This window comes from Thunnus albacares, chromosome 23 (assembly GCF_914725855.1).
Source record: "Thunnus albacares chromosome 23, fThuAlb1.1, whole genome shotgun sequence".
Lineage (NCBI taxonomy): Eukaryota > Metazoa > Chordata > Actinopteri > Scombriformes > Scombridae > Thunnus > Thunnus albacares.
The window spans coordinates 22,859,152-22,876,155 of NC_058128.1; the positions used below are offsets into that span (position 1 = coordinate 22,859,152).

At 40.8% G+C, this 17,004-nt stretch overlaps 1 protein-coding gene across 5 annotated transcripts in view; it reads left to right on the forward strand.

Annotated features, from left to right (window-relative positions):
• Window positions 1-16,258, forward strand: part of scube1 (signal peptide, CUB domain, EGF-like 1) — a 124,382-nt gene extending 108,124 nt beyond the window's left edge. For all 5 annotated transcript variants that reach the window (XM_044343492.1, XM_044343493.1, XM_044343494.1 and 2 more), the window contains 14 exons: window positions 2,351-2,467; window positions 3,402-3,524; window positions 3,703-3,822; window positions 6,503-6,601; window positions 7,978-8,094; window positions 8,290-8,448; window positions 8,804-9,007; window positions 9,133-9,294; window positions 9,885-10,052; window positions 10,605-10,766; window positions 10,960-11,157; window positions 11,767-11,919; window positions 12,072-12,151; window positions 12,239-16,258. In XM_044343492.1, the coding sequence (XP_044199427.1) occupies window positions 2,351-2,467; window positions 3,402-3,524; window positions 3,703-3,822; window positions 6,503-6,601; window positions 7,978-8,094; window positions 8,290-8,448; window positions 8,804-9,007; window positions 9,133-9,294; window positions 9,885-10,052; window positions 10,605-10,766; window positions 10,960-11,157; window positions 11,767-11,919; window positions 12,072-12,151; window positions 12,239-12,391 (2,015 nt within the window). In that variant the 3' untranslated portion in view covers window positions 12,392-16,258. The remainder of the gene's footprint in view (window positions 1-2,350; window positions 2,468-3,401; window positions 3,525-3,702; window positions 3,823-6,502; window positions 6,602-7,977; window positions 8,095-8,289; window positions 8,449-8,803; window positions 9,008-9,132; window positions 9,295-9,884; window positions 10,053-10,604; window positions 10,767-10,959; window positions 11,158-11,766; window positions 11,920-12,071; window positions 12,152-12,238) is intronic.
• The last annotated feature ends 746 nt before the right edge of the window (window positions 16,259-17,004 follow it).

Below are 17,004 nucleotides of genomic sequence, written 5' to 3' on the forward strand. Positions count from 1 at the left end.
TTCAATGGAAAAGATGGGGGACAAACTCTACAGCCTTCTGTTCTGTGCAAAAATACACTCTAAAGTTCAGCAGAAGCTAATATGAGGCTTCAGCAGTCTGAGTTAGGCAAATCAATCTATATTTAGTGTTTTTAATATGACATTGCTTAGGAGGCAATTTCATACTAAAAAAAGACAATACATTTGGAAGAAAGACACAGAGGTAGGACTGTGGATTTTGTCCCCCATCACCATGGGACTCAACAGGAACAGATCTCTTCACAGTCAGTATGGACAGAAGAAACAGTTAAAACTACCAATATCAACCTAATCAGGTGGCATCATTTTTAATAATTCAATAACAAAATTTGAAACTTAGACTCTAATTGACATTTTTTTTGCTTTGGATGCTGTTTATTTCATTCTTTATTACAAAAGTGTAGAAATGTCATCAGTATTTTCTTGGGGAGGAACAATTTCCCCAAAGCCAAATTCATCACATCATCTAAAGGTCAGTATCCAGCCAGCAACTACTAGAGGTGGCTGATGGATTTAATCTTCTATCGCAGTACACAGTATGTAGAGTAATATATCATATCAAGATAGTGATATACTCTATTTTGGGATATTTCTTGGGAATTCAATTCAGAACCATGTGTAGATGAAATAACTAGATTACAATGTCTGTTTTTGTCTAATTTGGTGAATGAAATACTAGATAAATTAAGTTACTTTATCATATACAGTACCAGTCAAAAGTTTGGACACACCTTCCCATTCCCTGAATGAGAAAGTTCCTTGAATGAGAAGGTGTGTCCAGACTTTTGACTGGTACTGTAGATACAAAAATCCTGTAACTGAGATATTTAAAAGGTAACTACAAGAGTATATACAATAAAATTCCTGACAGTTGACAAATTTATATAACCCTACCAGCCACCTTGGTAGAACATTAGGGCATAGCTGCACTAAAATGTAGCTTCTTTAACCTCTTCCACTCCCACCCCCCTACCATAGACCCATTTTTTGGGGGGACAGAGGATGTTTAGGGGGAGATAGCAGGTCAACAGTACATGCCACACAGAAGTGGTATATATCGTCTGAAAGCTGGGAAACTTAAGATTAATTTGAGATGTGTGTCAAGTTTTTCTAGTAATAAATCTGTAATGAGCATTGTGTTTTGGTTAGGTACCTTTTCAAATTTTGAACATTTAGAATCTATAAGGGCTTAGAACATTATGATAGAAGTATATGATAGCCATTCACATGCTCAGTTATGTCTCATAAGTTGTTGCAGCAATTTTTGGGTTGATTTGTTACACAGATTTGGTACAAAACCAACCATTTTTGACCACTCGAGAATTGATAAAAATGGTCAAAATCCCTCCAAAATACCACATGAAGACACCAAGACCTTGAGGAATACCATAGAAAAATTCATACTGTGTTTTGGTATCAAAACACTTTTGACATTTTGAGATTTCTGTAAGAATTGCATTTTTCAGCGATTGGATGGTGAGCACTTCTGTTCTGTAAATTGTTCAGAAACTCTCTTATTGTCAGTGTAGCTATGAAAGCCATACATCCTCTGAATGCCCTCCGTCTCTAGTTCATGGTTGTAATTATGAGGCTGTGATTATCCTAGAGGTCACAATAGCTCATTTTATACAGTGAGACCAAGTTTCAAAAAATGGTCTCACTACAACTAACATCATCACACATGAATACAATTGGGCTCATTGAATTCACAAGTCTCAGCTTTCCAGTCATACCAAATTTATGCAATTCCAAGACTGTTTAGGACACCAGTATGCAGACATATTCAAATACACCATTTTTAGAATAGGCAAAAATAACACATTTATACAGCAAAAAAAATGCCTTGTTTTTGCCCAAAACTGCATGGGATTAGTATAAAGTGGGCATGTCTGTAAAGGGGAGACTCATGGGTACTGACAGAACCTATTTTCATTCAGATATCTTGAGGTGAGATGTCAAGGGACCCCTTTGAAAATGGTCATGCCAGTTTTTCCCTTGCCAAAACTTAGCTTAACTTTGGAGCGTTATTCAGACCCCTTCCCAACAAGATTCCTTAGGTTGCCTAGTGTCATATGATACCAGTATCTTCACTGTAGCTTTAAAACTGAGCCTGCTACAGCTTCTGAAAGACATTAATGTCGCTCATGGACACCGGCGTCCTTGGGGAGTGGAAGAGGTTAATGACCACTGGAAGCATCACTGTTATTAGGTGAATGAGAAATCCATGAGTGACTGAAAAAGAAACCAACAAAAGAACAAATGAAGCCACAGTTAGCTGCTGTGTTTCTCACCAGTTATGCATCAGGTACTGTTTATGCTTCATCTCCCTCAGACATCGACGAGTGCTCCTTTGAGAGAACCTGTGACCACACCTGCATCAACTACCCGGGCAGCTTTGAGTGCCTGTGCAACAAGGGTTACATCCTGTACGGCCTCACTCACTGTGGAGGTGAGTGTATGCTGAGCAAGGGATAAATACATGAGCTTTTTGACAAAGCTAAAGTATGTGTGTGAGAGTAGATGAAATGTGTGTGTTTGTTTGTATGCATCTGAAAGGGAAATGCTTCTCAGAGTGTGAAGGTGAGGGGTCACTAAGCGTGTGCAGACGACTGCTACTGAAAGCACTCTCACACCTCAGTTCCCCTGAATAGCTTCTCCCTGAGTTTTCTGTGTGTGTGCATGATTTGTTTGTGTGCTGGCATCCTTGTGTGCATACAGAGCAAGTCTCTGTGTGTGTGCGTGTGTGTGTGCACATGTTCCCAATGTGTCTTTGGTTTTTCCTGCTTGTTTATGTGTATTATTTATGCGTGTGCTGTCACACACCTGTAGCTCAGTCAACACGTTAAGTTCTGACTGTCCTGCTGTTGGACTGACTGACGTCACTGATGGAGAGGTAGCGTCAGCATGATCACAGCAGCACGTATGCTGACGTATGCTCATTGTTCTTACAAGTGGTAAATGTGGTATAGGTGTTATTTGACTATTTGACCAGGATTTAATTCCTGGCTGCGGTGCCATGACTTGACTACATCGAACACTATTGGCAGTATACACAGGTGGTGAATCATGTCTTAGACTTGACAAGATTTTACAAGAAAGCAGCTCAACTTTAATACCACTTGTTTCTTCACTTTGATTTTAGAGTTTTAACTACAAAGGTTTATCCCCAAGCCTTAAGATTGAACATTATCTTATAAAAAGCTGTGAGGCAAATTCAGCTTTCCTTTTATCTGACAGAAGATTTACTGAAAAATATGCGTTTGGCAGAGCAGACCAGCAGATGATACCTCAGATTATCACATTTGGATGTAAAGGCTCTGCTGTGGTCAACAAAAAACAGACTGCACATACTGACTAAAATGCTCTCTGTGGTTGTGTGTCAGACATCGATGAGTGCAGCATCAACAACGGGAGCTGTGAGTACAGCTGCATTAACACACAGGGCGGCTTCGAGTGTGTGTGTCCTCCTGGACAGAAACTCCACTGGAACAAGAAAGACTGCATCGGTAAGCAACAACTCTGTGTGTGTGTGTGTGTGTGTGTGTGTGTGTGTGTGTGTGTGTGTGTGTGTGCGTATGTCCGAGTTTGCCCACAGTTCTCCATGTGTGGTGTGGTGGATTCCTCACAGGTGTATGTGTGTGTCCAGGTGGTTGTCATGGTGATGTGACTTTGTGTGTTTCTCAGAGGCGGTGAAGTGTCTGCCCAATGGGAAGCCAGCACCTCGAGCACAGCTGACCTGCACCAAGAGTGGAGGGGCAGAGGTCTGCTCACTGTCCTGCCCCTCCAACGCCCTCTTTCTCGCAGGTACACACACATGCAAGTACATTGTCAGAGGTAGGAACCCAGTGTTTAAAGATACAGGGACAGATCAAAAAGTGAGAAAAGGAGACCAGTGTGCTCATTTTGCAATGAAACTATGGCCTTTTCCAGTAGTGGTAAGTTATGCCACTATAACACCAAACATGCCCATTTTGAACCAAACAGTAATTGTAATTGTAAAATGAACACTGCAAGAACAGGCAATGAAACCAACATTTTCAACTATAAATACAATGAAAAATTACTCATACTGTGACAAGCTCACTAAAGAACACTTGTGTGCATAGTTCTGTCCTTGAAATGACAGAAAATAAATGAATTATAATGTTGGAAATCAAATAATAATCAAATTCTCAAAATAAAATCAAAATCAAAATCTCCTTGATAATTATAGTTATGAAGGAGAAATACCATAATTTGCCAGTTACAGCTTCAAAAGTGTAACAACAGTGTATTAAGGAAATTCAAGAAGCCATTTTTCACTGGATGTACTGTATATGTTGTTAATTCCTTTTAATTAATAAAAAAAACAAATACTTTAGTTAGTGATTAATTTAAAGGTATGCTATGCAGGATTTGTCGGTTGGAGTTTGTACAGCATTCAAAGTTGGCCACTCCTCCCAGGCACAACGACACCAGAGCAAGCTGAGACCACGATCAACAGAGAGAGAGAGAGCAGCAGTGGTTGAGCAAGCTAGAGAGTGAATGAAGAGAGGGAGCGGCGCTAACAAGAACAAAACAGTGAATCAGATAAATAAAACATTATTTTCTGGCCGTTATGTTCTAAAGCACAAATAAACATGCCACAGTGTGCCACAGCTGCCCCAGTGTGTGGGAGGAGGTAGAGCGGGTCGTCCACTAATTGGAAGATCCATGGTTCGATTTCCGGCTCCTCCAGTCTGCATGTGGAAGTGTCCTTGGGCAAGATACTGAACCCAAAATTGCTCCTGATGGCTGTGCCATCAGCGTATGAATGTGTATAAATGGGTGAATGCGACTCATAGTGTAAAAAAAGCGCTTTGAGTGGTCAGAAAGGTGCTATACAAGTACAGCCCATTTACCATTTACCATTTATCTCAGCACAACCCTGCGGGAAGGTGCCACATAGCCGGAGTTTATGTGAATGCAGAGCTTCATCCTGTCCACTGTGGCCTCTCTGCTCTGCATTTGTGTAGCTCAGCCCCGCCGTCGGTCATGCACACAGACCTGCAGCTCTTATACATCCATGACATAAAGACAGAGAGCAGAGCGGAGCAGAGGAGAGAGACAGAGACAGTGATGTAACCTGCTTGCTACATTTTTATAGTGTCCCGACCTCACACCCTGCGTGCTGTTATTGGCTACATACCCACTGCCCAAACACTGATGCCCAGAAGCACCCCCAACACAGCAAAATAATAAGAAAATACAGGCAGAGTGCAGGGTCTCTTCAAATACACACATTGCCACACACTTCTACTGGGTCATTAGTAATGATTGAAAGGGATTATTTTTGTATGAGTCTATACATTGTTTTTTTTATGAAAACCCTGCATATGATACACATATGCTATAAATATCACAAGTGAGTCATTCTCCCTCCTTACCATCTTTTACATAAACAAGACTTCTGATAAACTCATTTTTATGGTGAAAAAAAATCACAGATTTGACCTTTAAGTTGGTGACAAAGCAAAAGAAATGCATTACATTTCTGTAAATCACTCTCAAATGTCCTTTACTATCTGTTTTAGCATTAATGCTGTCATGCTGCACATGTTGCTGCCCTCTGGTGGTGTCAGCCCGCAGTCACAGCTCTCTGTCTCATCCCTTCCACTTGATGCCACTGATGCTCGATGAAGGCGCTTGAGCTCTTTATTGCTGTATATGTGGACTCCTCAGGAGGGCTCTCCAGTCAGATTGATGTGTTTTTCACTGTGCAAGGCTTTCTTGGCTTCACCCGTCCCAGCACTTTGGCTGGCACCCTGGCCTCTCCTCCTGCGATAGTACTTAACACACATCTGTGAATCGATTACATTCTTTGATCACACCATTTTTTCCATAGCATAGCCCACGCTCCGTTTAACTTGGCGGCCGCCGTGTGAGAATGATGGATAGCTCTCAGGCATGAAGTGAAATATCTGTTTTTCTATCTTTTTAGAGCGCGTCTTAATTTTAGGGGGAGGGAGCCATGTAAATTCCTGTGGCTGAATGCAACCCGGGCTCTTATTTAATCATCTTGCTTTTATGACCTCTGAAGGCTTCATCCGTCATTTCTTATGTGAAATGCCTCCTTGTGTGGAAGTGTGCATCAACAGAGAAAGACAGGATTCATAGAGCTGTCATTTGGCCTTTAATTTCTCAATCAGGGTTTAGGGTCACATGGCAGCGGATCTGGGCTCTCTGTCTCGCTCCTATGTCTCGCTCCATACAGGAGGATAGGGCCACGCAGCATTTATAAAACTCTTTTTAACCATCAGAGCTGTGCTGTCACCCAGCCCACCACCACACACACATACACGCATACACACACAAACTCATCATAAAAAAACAAGATGTTTGATGGAACAGGAGGATCCAGTCAGACCTTCAGGTGGAATAAAAGCTCTCAGCCTCCCTAACCTCTCATCATCTTGTCTGATTTCTCTTTTCTCACTGTAGTCTAATATGTATGTGTTTCTTAAAGACTCTGAGAACAGCTACACACTGAGCTGCGGAGTGCCCGTCCAGTCTGGTAAATCTCCTCAGAAGAGGAATGCCACCACTGCCTTACCCACCTGTGCAGGTACGGTATGCCAAGCGTGACAGGAAATGTGGTATTCAGTGTAAATGAATCGTCTCTAACCTGTCAACACAGTTACTGTACAGCAGGATAAGAAGCACAGTGCCTTTTATATTTTGCCAGTTTCAGATTTCCCCTTCAAATATTCATGCATCTGTAGGGCTACTATCAACCACACACTGCTGTAAGATGATCTATGGGAGTCTCTGACTAAGAAGTTCTTTCCAGTACACTCTGCACGAGAAAAAATTGCAAATTTGATCCAAAGTTATCAAATTACTTAGAACTTAAACTAAATTGTTGATACCACACAGCCAGTAACAAGAGACGATTTCAAGAAAACCAGGGGAAAAAGTATTCACTTAGCACTGCAGAGATCAGGGTTCATTTTCCATTCTTCCAGCAGTGCTCACAGGTGTGAAGCCAATAAGGGACCATGTCCTTGTCTCTGCAGAAACGACTCTCTGTTGGCTTATTTTGGAGCCTTTGCAGATGGAAGTGGGATTGGGGGAGGTAGATTGAACATCTGTGTGTGATACACCCAAGCAGCAACAACCACAGCTTGAAAGTGAAGCAAATGCGGAAGTACCTTAAAGTGCAATACCACTGACGGTCGCTAGATGATGGCTCCAAAAAATCCCTGACTCCAATAGACTCCCATTCAAAAAGCATCAATAAATTTTGATAAATATTTTCATTTTTCATACATTATTGTTTCAATCTCTAAATTCAGACCCTCTAATTAGTGTGCTGGTGGTTGTTTTGGAAATTATTGCTCCATTAGTAAGATTCGATACTTATAGTAGCTTTGATGTCGTGTTGGCCATGTTGGCGTTGATTGACAGCTGTGATTGACAGTTCACTCCCTGGCTCTGGGACTCGCACTGAGTCAGACTATTGTCACAGTATATCACAAAGTTTAATGTTATTTGATACACAGTTTAGCTAAATTAGCTAACGTTAGCCCAGGTGTGCACCACTCGGTGTTCCCAGTAAGCTAGTGTTAGCTTTGGTCCAAGGTAGCGGGGCGTGTTTCCAGAGTGTGAGTGCCAACAGTTAGCTACAACTCTACAACCAGCTCCAATGCAAACCAACAGGTGACATCACAACGTGCTACGTCCATCTTTATGTACAGTCTATGGTCACACCCCTACTGTCAGGTTAAAAGAGGCATTGGAGGTGTATTACTTTATAGTAAATATAGTTTCATCTGAATTTTTTGCAGCTAGCAAAAACTGTTCTTTTGCATAATCACTTGAGAAAGGACAAACATAATATGGTTGCTCATCTGTCAAAAATGTACATTTTTGCACCTGTTGGCACTACATAATATTATGATTAACAGTCTTGTGTTTCTTTCTGCTGTGTATGTAAATAAGACACTCTGGCCCCGCCCATCAAACAGAAGGCCAGGTTCAAGATCAAAGATGCCAAGTGTCACCTGAGACCCCGCAACAAGGAGAAACACAGAGATTCATCCAAGCAGAACCTGCAAGGTAAAGAACGTCTCACACAAAGTGTCATTCTGGATTACCAACACCCCAGCTCTGTGTTTAGGAGGCCTCCTTTACACACACTACCACTTATAATCCCTGTTTCAACTAAAAGGTGAAAAACTGCATCTTCACCTTATCACTGTCCTTCTCCATCTCCTCCTCATCATTCTTCACTTTTGTTTTTGTACCGGGAAGGTGGCCAGTTCCCCTGCACCGACGACTGCCAGGTGACTTTTGTCAACCTCAAGTGTGATTCATCCAAGAAACGCCGGCGAGGACGCAAATCTCCTTCAAAAGAAGTTTCCCACATCACGGCTGAATTTGAGATGGAGATGAAGGAAGAGGAAGTCTCAGGTGTGTGTTTTGTTGAACTCCACTCAGGATCAAATAGTAAACATGCATACAGTTTAAAATATGAATTCATTCTATATTGAATAGTGTATGACGGAACTGATAAAATGTCAATGTCATGTTTTTCAAGCTGGAAAGATGGCAGTTAATGTTAAAAACATCATTAATCTCAAAAATGGCGATAGAAATTCTGTTGTAGTACTAAACCATATAGAGAATACAATATGATATACATAATAGAAACATGACACATCATGAGTTATATCAGGATATAATCTTTGAAGGAACAAAAGAAAGAATCAGTTTGTCTTTGTATCAGAGTTTGTTTGTCTTAAGATGAACACATTTTTTGCCTTAGACTCCTGTAATGTGGACTGTGTGCGGGAGAAGATGAAGCAAAAGCTGCAGAGCGCCATGCGGACACTCAGGAAGTCCATCAACAAACAGCAGTTCTACATCCAGTTCTCTGGGACTGAGTATGAGGTGGCACAGAAACCATCCAGGGTACCAGAAGGCACTGAGGTCTGCAGCACGGGACAAGTCCTGCGAGATGGAAAGTGTGGTAAGATTGGAGTTTACTAGTAGTGAGTGGGTGTCATAGTATTAGTGCCCTCTCATAAAGAGGAAGATGAGCAGGAGCCACAGAAAGTATTCCCTCAAAGCACTGACATCTGTCTTCCTCCTCAGTGAGTTGTAGTGTGGGGACGTTTTACAGCGGGGAGCAGGAACAGTGTGTCCAGTGTCCTCCTGGTACGTACCAGGACATGGTGGGTCAGCTGTCCTGTGAACCATGTCCAAGCACCGAAGGACAGGGCATCGCTGGCGCCAAGAATGTGTCTCAGTGTGGAGGTAGCTAAACACCCAATCATTACACCGATAGTCTCTCAAAAAGCTCCAAACCGTAAAGAAAAAGTGCTTTAAAAAGTCCCAAACCTTACACCTGTAGTGCATATAGATTACATAGTAGTCTCCCCTTTGGGGATCAATAAAGTGTATCTATCTATCTAGAAAGAAAATTCTTTGTAATTTGTAATGGCTGAAAAAGGTTCGGTGTTTTATTTTAATTGTGAATTTCCTCTGAAAGTGCAGCAGTAATCCTGTACAGTAAAATAAGTAATTCCTACATTGACATTATGCTTGTTTAAACATATCAGGTTGGCGCCACCTTGTGGAAATTAAAGCAAGTGTGAGTTTGAGCTACACCACAAGAGAGCACCAAAGACCTGTGTTACTGTATTCAGTTTTTGAGATCTTCATAGTCAGAAAAATATTTACCCACAGATGAACAAATTCTCACATTTGTCAATTAGCTTAATGAGCTGAAACAGTTGGAATCAGTGTTATATAGAGAGAAATGAAGGGCGTAGATAAAGTTAAAATCAAATCAATAACAGAGAAGTGGAAAACAATGAGGAGATTTTCCTCTGTCCTCCCCTCAGGTCAGTGTCCAGCAGGTCATTTCTCTGCTGACGGTTTCCGTCCATGCCAGCCGTGCACGCTGGGCTCCTACCAGCCAGAACCAGGCCGCGTCCTCTGCTTCCCCTGTGGAGGAGGACTCATGACCAAGTATGAAGGATCCGTCTCCTTCAGGGACTGTGAGGCTAAAGGTGAGGCTTTATGTTCATGTGTCAAACACTGTGCGTCTCTCTGTGTCTCCTGTATGTCAGTATATACAGTTTCTATGCACACCATCAAATAAACACTGTGGTATTTATCACAATACCCAAAATGACAGACATGTATTTCAGAGACTAAACCCACCTATCTTAACTACTGCATAGTGGCATATAACATCCATACTGGAATATTCTATAGACTGACAAAGCTTGACATCCCCCTATGTAATATCTAAACTATGTTAATTTAACATGCTGGCATTTGCAATGACACAAGCCATTTGTCAGCAGTTTCATTGTTAATGTTGGCATAAAGTCATGTGCAGATGTGTATGCAATGGCAATTTGCACAAGTAGATTACAAAGTCATCTGTACAGGGTTTAGTGCTTTGTTAGTATGCATGTTCTGTAATCCAGGCGTGAATAATATCACAGCTATGTGATGCATCTTTTAGACAGCCTGCTGTTTGTTTTTTTATCTTCATTCAGTTCATACTGTGTGTGTGTGTGTGTGTTCACTGATTTCTTCCTGATCCTCCTCAGTGCACTGTGCTCCTGGACATTACTACAACTCCAGTACCCACCGCTGCATCCGCTGCCCAGCAGGAACCTACCAGTCTGAGTTTGGCCAGAACTACTGCATCACCTGCCCTGGGAACACCACCACTGACTTTGATGGTGCCACCAACGTCTCCCACTGCAAAAGTAACGCTGCTCTACATTCATATTTCACCTGCTTCTAAAGTATTTATATGAGATCCTTATCTAGACTGACAGTGGAATAGGCTTCAGTGTGTAAACCCACAGAATGATCAGCAACCAGCGGTCATTTAAGCCAGAGTTGCTGATGTATTGCATTGTGTTGTATTGTAAGGTGTTTCTATTATTTTGCCCACAGACCAGCTGTGTGGAGGTGAACTGGGGGAGTACACAGGATACATCGAGTCTCCTAACTACCCTGGAGACTACCCATCCAATGTGGACTGTGTCTGGACCATCAACCCACCACACAAGAGGCGGATTCTCATTGTGGTACCAGAGATCTTCCTCCCCATCGAGGATGAGTGTGGAGACGTGCTGGTCATGAGGAAGAGTGGTAAACACAGACTTCAATTCATAAGTTCATTTTTTACCAGTTTACTAATGCAACTTATGATTAATACATTACCAACATTAAAAAAACGAAAATGAATGAACTAAAACTCAAAGTCTAGCTATAAGGCCCTTTATGTCCCTCACTGTGCAACAGTGCTTATTTTTTTCCTAACATGTGTGTTCCTGTGTGTGGCATTAGGTTTTGATTAAATATTAACCTCTGTATTTACGTCAATGAGGCATCTTATCCCTTTGTTTTCCCGCAACAATCCTTTGTTACGCATGATTAACCATGCAAGAATGACACTAATGATGCTGTCACATCATGCACATTAATTTTCTTCCAGCTGTGGTACGGATTATAAAGTGAGAACTGCACCACAGTTTGATGATCTCAGATAAGCTCATATATGTGGATTCAATTACAATTTCTTGATTGTTTTAGATTCATTTTTCAATTTTTGGGCAACCTGCTATCAAACTGCCAGCTTAAATCTGACTTTAAGAAGTCTGAGAACTCTGATCCATTCATTTCAACGCAGCTGACTGCTGAGCTGTCTACCAGTGCTGAACTCCCTCTAAAACAGTAACCTGTCGTGTGTCCTCCCAGCCCTGCCCACCTCCATCACCACCTACGAGACGTGTCAGACCTATGAGCGGCCAATCGCCTTCACCTCTCGCTCTCGCAAGCTCTGGATCCAGTTCAAGTCCAACGAGGGAAACAGTGGCAAAGGGTTCCAAGTTCCTTATGTCACCTATGATGGTGAGTCAGCTTCAACAATTTTACACATAAGTGAAATCCTGATTGTTATTATTTAAGAAAAGTGTAGTGAATTTGCCTTCATTTAACTAGACTCATGTAAAGTAAGCTTACAACTGTTTGTCACCTCATCATTTCACCTTGTTGTGTTCCAGAGGACTACCAGCAGCTGATAGAGGACATAGTGAGAGATGGCAGGCTCTACGCCTCAGAGAACCACCAGGAAATACTGAAGGTATGATCTTACATAGTGTACATGATAGAAATATAGATAGTTGGTCCAAAGGGCTGATACTAATTGTTCTCCGTGTCCTCCCCGCAGGACAAGAAGCTGATAAAGGCCCTGTTCGACGTGCTGGCCCACCCCCAGAACTACTTCAGGTACACAGCACAGGAGTCCAAAGAGATGTTCCCTCGCTCCTTCATCAAGCTGCTGCGCTCCAAAGTCACCAGGTTCCTACGGCCGTACAAATAGACGGAGCCTCTCCACCGCCCTGTTCAAGACCCCCGTCATCCTGCGTCATTCCAAACCTAACCTCCAAACCCAGACCTAACCCCCCCCCTCTACTTCTCCCCTGCCTCTGTCAGCACATTGATGTACCAGTTCTATGACTAACTGTCTTCTTTTCCTGTGTTTGTCCTCAGTCCTGTTTGTCACATGATGCCTTTCCTCATCTTTGACTCCTTTAACTAGTAACACATCATTAATTGATCCCCTCCCCTCCAGTAACGCTGCTCTCTCTATAAGGTTTGACCGATATGGGTTTTCAAAGGCCAGTGCCAATATTTTTATAATGTAGCAGAATATACATTACATGATATATTGTGTGTATATATTGTTTCCTTCAATTTGATCATTTTTATACCAAACATTTACAGGTATTGAGTGTTTTTCGTCCCAGTTTGGGATGACGATGGTAGAATTCATATCCTAGGTCAGTTAAGGTGCAATATCTGACAGTTTTGGTCTTGCAGGTTCAAACTGGATATTGAATTGCTGATTTGAATATTTTTCAGCAGCCTCAAAAGAAAATTTAAAAGACTACAGAGGTGTTGCTACTCAGAAAACTTACAATAGCATACAAAGTTAAGTATATTCTATTGTAAGGGAAATTATAGTAGCTGTTTTTTTATTAGCATTTTTTTTTATTGAACAACAAATAAAATCAGTACATTTTCCAAACAAAACCTAAATAATAAATAATCTTATTATTTAATAAAAGGCCAGTATCAGCAAACCAATATATCAGTCAAACCCTATTTCTGCACACCATCTACTAAATCTCCATCTCTCCCAAACCATCCCCCAGATTTCTGCACCTTCTTCCTTTCACTCCTCTCGTTTAATTTTGCTCTGCTTTGTTTTCCGTGTTGTTTTTATGTTTTTGTAATATTTATACTGAACATGTCAGAACTTGCAGAAGCCCACATCACAGATGTTATAGATAGATGTACAAACGTGCAAGACAAGTATGTTTGTGTGGACATGCACAGGTGTACATGCATGATGTGTTAGGATGTACAGGCCCACACAGTGTACATGGATGTATCCTGAATTGGATTTCTATATTTGCCCCCCCCCCCCACCCACCCAATGTGCACGAGACAGAGATGAGAAAACAATCTGTGCACTTAAAACACATTTAAACATGGAAAATGAATTGAAAGAAATGTTAAAGAGGGGTGCTTTAGCCATTGGAGCACAAGGAAAGATTAAATGGGGTGAATCAGAAAGTCTATATTGTAATTTTTTTTAAATAAAAAAAAAAAAGATATATAACAAGATGAGATAAACTACCTGCAAGTAACAGATTGTTACTTTAGAGAGAAATGTATGTGATGTAACTAATATTTGGAACGTTAATTGCACTTGAATTTTATATTTTAAACTGTAGGAAAAAAAAAGATCTAAGTTACGTATTTGTTACCTTTTTTTGTGTTGTTTGAAATTTGCCAGGTTTGGCATGGAGGAGAGAGAAAAACCCTCTTATTGCTCCCACTCTGTAGCTCGCAGTTACCCCAAATCTCTGTTACTGCAGCTTCAAGCCCCATCCACACACACACACACACACACATGAGGAGAACATGTAGGATGAAGCTTCAACATCTCAAAACCTGAGGCTGTACGTTAAACTAACGCACACAGAGAAAAGACAGCGTATGCATGGGATCATTCAAACTTTCCACCACCTCTACAGTTTCAGTGTTTTCACCGCCCAGTGCTGCTTCATCCCCTCGAATATCTCCTATAGCTGCCAGAGAGAGGAAGCACCTCCATAATGGCTTCTTGTATGATGGCACTACATACATACTACTATATACCTGTTTCTAAACAACTACTTAAAATATCTGCTTTCACCCAGATGCAATCTCTTTCCATTAAATAGGAAGTATGGTGGGTATACTATGCTTTTCTTTTATAACCCAACTAAATGTTTCTGTGTCATTCCCATTGGTACTAATATGTCTATGAAATCCTTTTACCACGTATTGAAGATGGACGCTATATCTGCACAATGCGACTGGAGTTGAGAATCGTGTATGTTGTGACTGGAGTGTTGGTCTGAAGGTGAATGTAGTGGCAGGGACACAGTCTGAATAAGAGGCATCTCCCGTCTGAGTGTCTGTGTGTCCGTAGCACTTGCAACTTCAACTGTAAGCCAGTGAACTAGATCTCTTTGTTATTTTGTTCCAAAAGAAAAAGAAAAAGAAAAAACAAGCTTCCCCCTGACAGAATATAAAAATGCATTTAATTGCGGTTTAGCTCATGTAATATCCCTCACTGGTGTTACAGCTTCTAGTCTTTGTGCTGGGCACAAGGAAGATGAGGAAGTCTCAGTGCTACTTTAAAGCCCACAGATTTTAGATTAAAGAGCCATACTGGAGGTTTTGCATGTTTTAGCCCATTAACTGCAAATTGCATGCACTGTTATGTATTTTCCAAACAAGAGGTTTTTAGGTTTGTTACCTTCCAGGCAGCCATTGTTTTCAGTTCACTGTGGTACACCAGTACCAGCACACAGAAAACCAATTTGAGGAAACTTGCAGCTTATTTAAGTAAATGATACATCACAGTGAACAATTAGTTCATTTCTTTGCAACAGCTTAACTGTTTTTGTTTGGTATTTTGTGTGATTGGTGTGTTTCATGATATACTAAGATTCAACACTTTTTGATTTGGCTGTTAAACAGCAACTTTTTAAATCAAGCCCATAGAGCCATTGGCCAAAGCTTCCACTAGGCTTAAAGTATAATGTCAATGGTTTTCTATATTTTCTTTCCTGCTAATAAATACTCAAATACGTCCTGACTTCCCTACTCTGTGGCTCTCAGTCCCAAGCCCATTGGTTCCAACTGAAGATGTAACTCTTTAAAAACAGCTTTATAGGCTTAATAATTCCCTAAAACAGCTGGTCACTGTAGTTTTTAGCAATTGTCACTGAAAGAGAAGGAAATAGTGCATTCACTGGGGACTATTTTAATCCACATTTGCTGCTCTAGTGAGTATTTCTGGCAGCAGGACGGTGTATGTGGGACTGAGTCAGAATAAACTACAGTGTGTGTGTTTCATGGTAATGAAGGAACATGTCATCCAGTGCAACAGTTCAGATCATTGATGTGTTTTTAATTTTGGACAACACACAATACTTCTTAGTAGATCAATTAAAACAAATATAAAGAATATTACCAGACTTGGACAGATTTTATGAAACACACCCTCCGTACTACCCAGCTGCACACTGTCCTGGCTGTCAGTGTATTATTGCACAAGCATAATAATCTACCTTTAAACTCATTAAAGCCTGATCTGACTTGTTTTTCTGCAGAACATATTCAGAACATCCATTGATTTTATCATAGCGTCTCCATGTTCTGAATACAGTGTTGCTACATTGCTCGCATCATTCCACGCCAACAAATTTTTATTTTTTATCACTTCATTTAATCAAACTGTGGTTGGCATTTTAGTAACTGCTAGTCAGGATTACAGTAGAGAGCACCACATGATAACTAAGAATTGTCTTTGTCCTCTGGATTTGATGTTGCAACACCAACGTGAAATGCATTTCAGCCATAAACTTTGAAATATAGTATGTTGGAATATCCTTGAACATACCATCAATACAAGTTATGAAAATTCTCACACGACAACCTAAATGTAACACAAAATAAAAGTGACTAAATGTTCCTAGTGATGGGTTTTTCAAGTCTCTGCACGTTGATTTTCACTGTGTATTGAAATGAAACCAATGGCTAGAAGGCACAAAATCAATCAAAAAAACTTGCGCTTGAGAAAAACGGTTTTCAGTCCTTTTAAGTATACACAGTTTGTAATTAATGGGCTGAAGCAGGGAAAAACACAGGTATGGTCCTGCATAGCACTGAGCTCATCCCAGAATAAGATATTAAAAGATAAACATATTTTTAAAGGCATTAGCTGATATAAATAATCACCCCCCTAAGACAGATATATTTGGAAATTAACTTTTCAGCCACAACCTTAAATATCAGTGAGGTCAGTGCTTATTCTCACTGGATCATCATTTAATTTCCCAAAAGAAAATCATACTGTCGTTAGGCGTTGTTCAGGCCTCGCCAAATAGCTGCCACACAGACATGTTATGGTACGGCCTGCTTCCTGTTTGAGGTGGGCACTGTTCAATATGAGTGTTATGAAAAAAATGATATGAACTGCTCTAAAATTTATAATTGACTGTTTTTTTCCTGAGAATGTATTCTATTGTGAATGGATGGGTGCATGTTGTGTGTGCGTGTGTGTGTGTATGAGAGTCTGAGGATGATAGTGTGTGTGTAATTCTGTGTGTGTGTGTGTGAGCAGTGAGTTTTTGTGCCGGGCGCCTGTGATAGAAAAAGAGACTGTGTATGTTTGTATGTACTTTAGTCCATTTTGTAGAGGAATAATTTTAACGTTTGTGTTAGTCGGTTGTACCCAAAGAGAGAAACTGTAACGCAGTGTTGTGCCATTGTTTGGTCCATGAAACTCCAGTACTGAACAAATTAAATAAAACAGTAGCAGAAAAAAGACCGGAGTCGTCTCCCTTTTGTGTGTCCATGTTGAATCTTCTC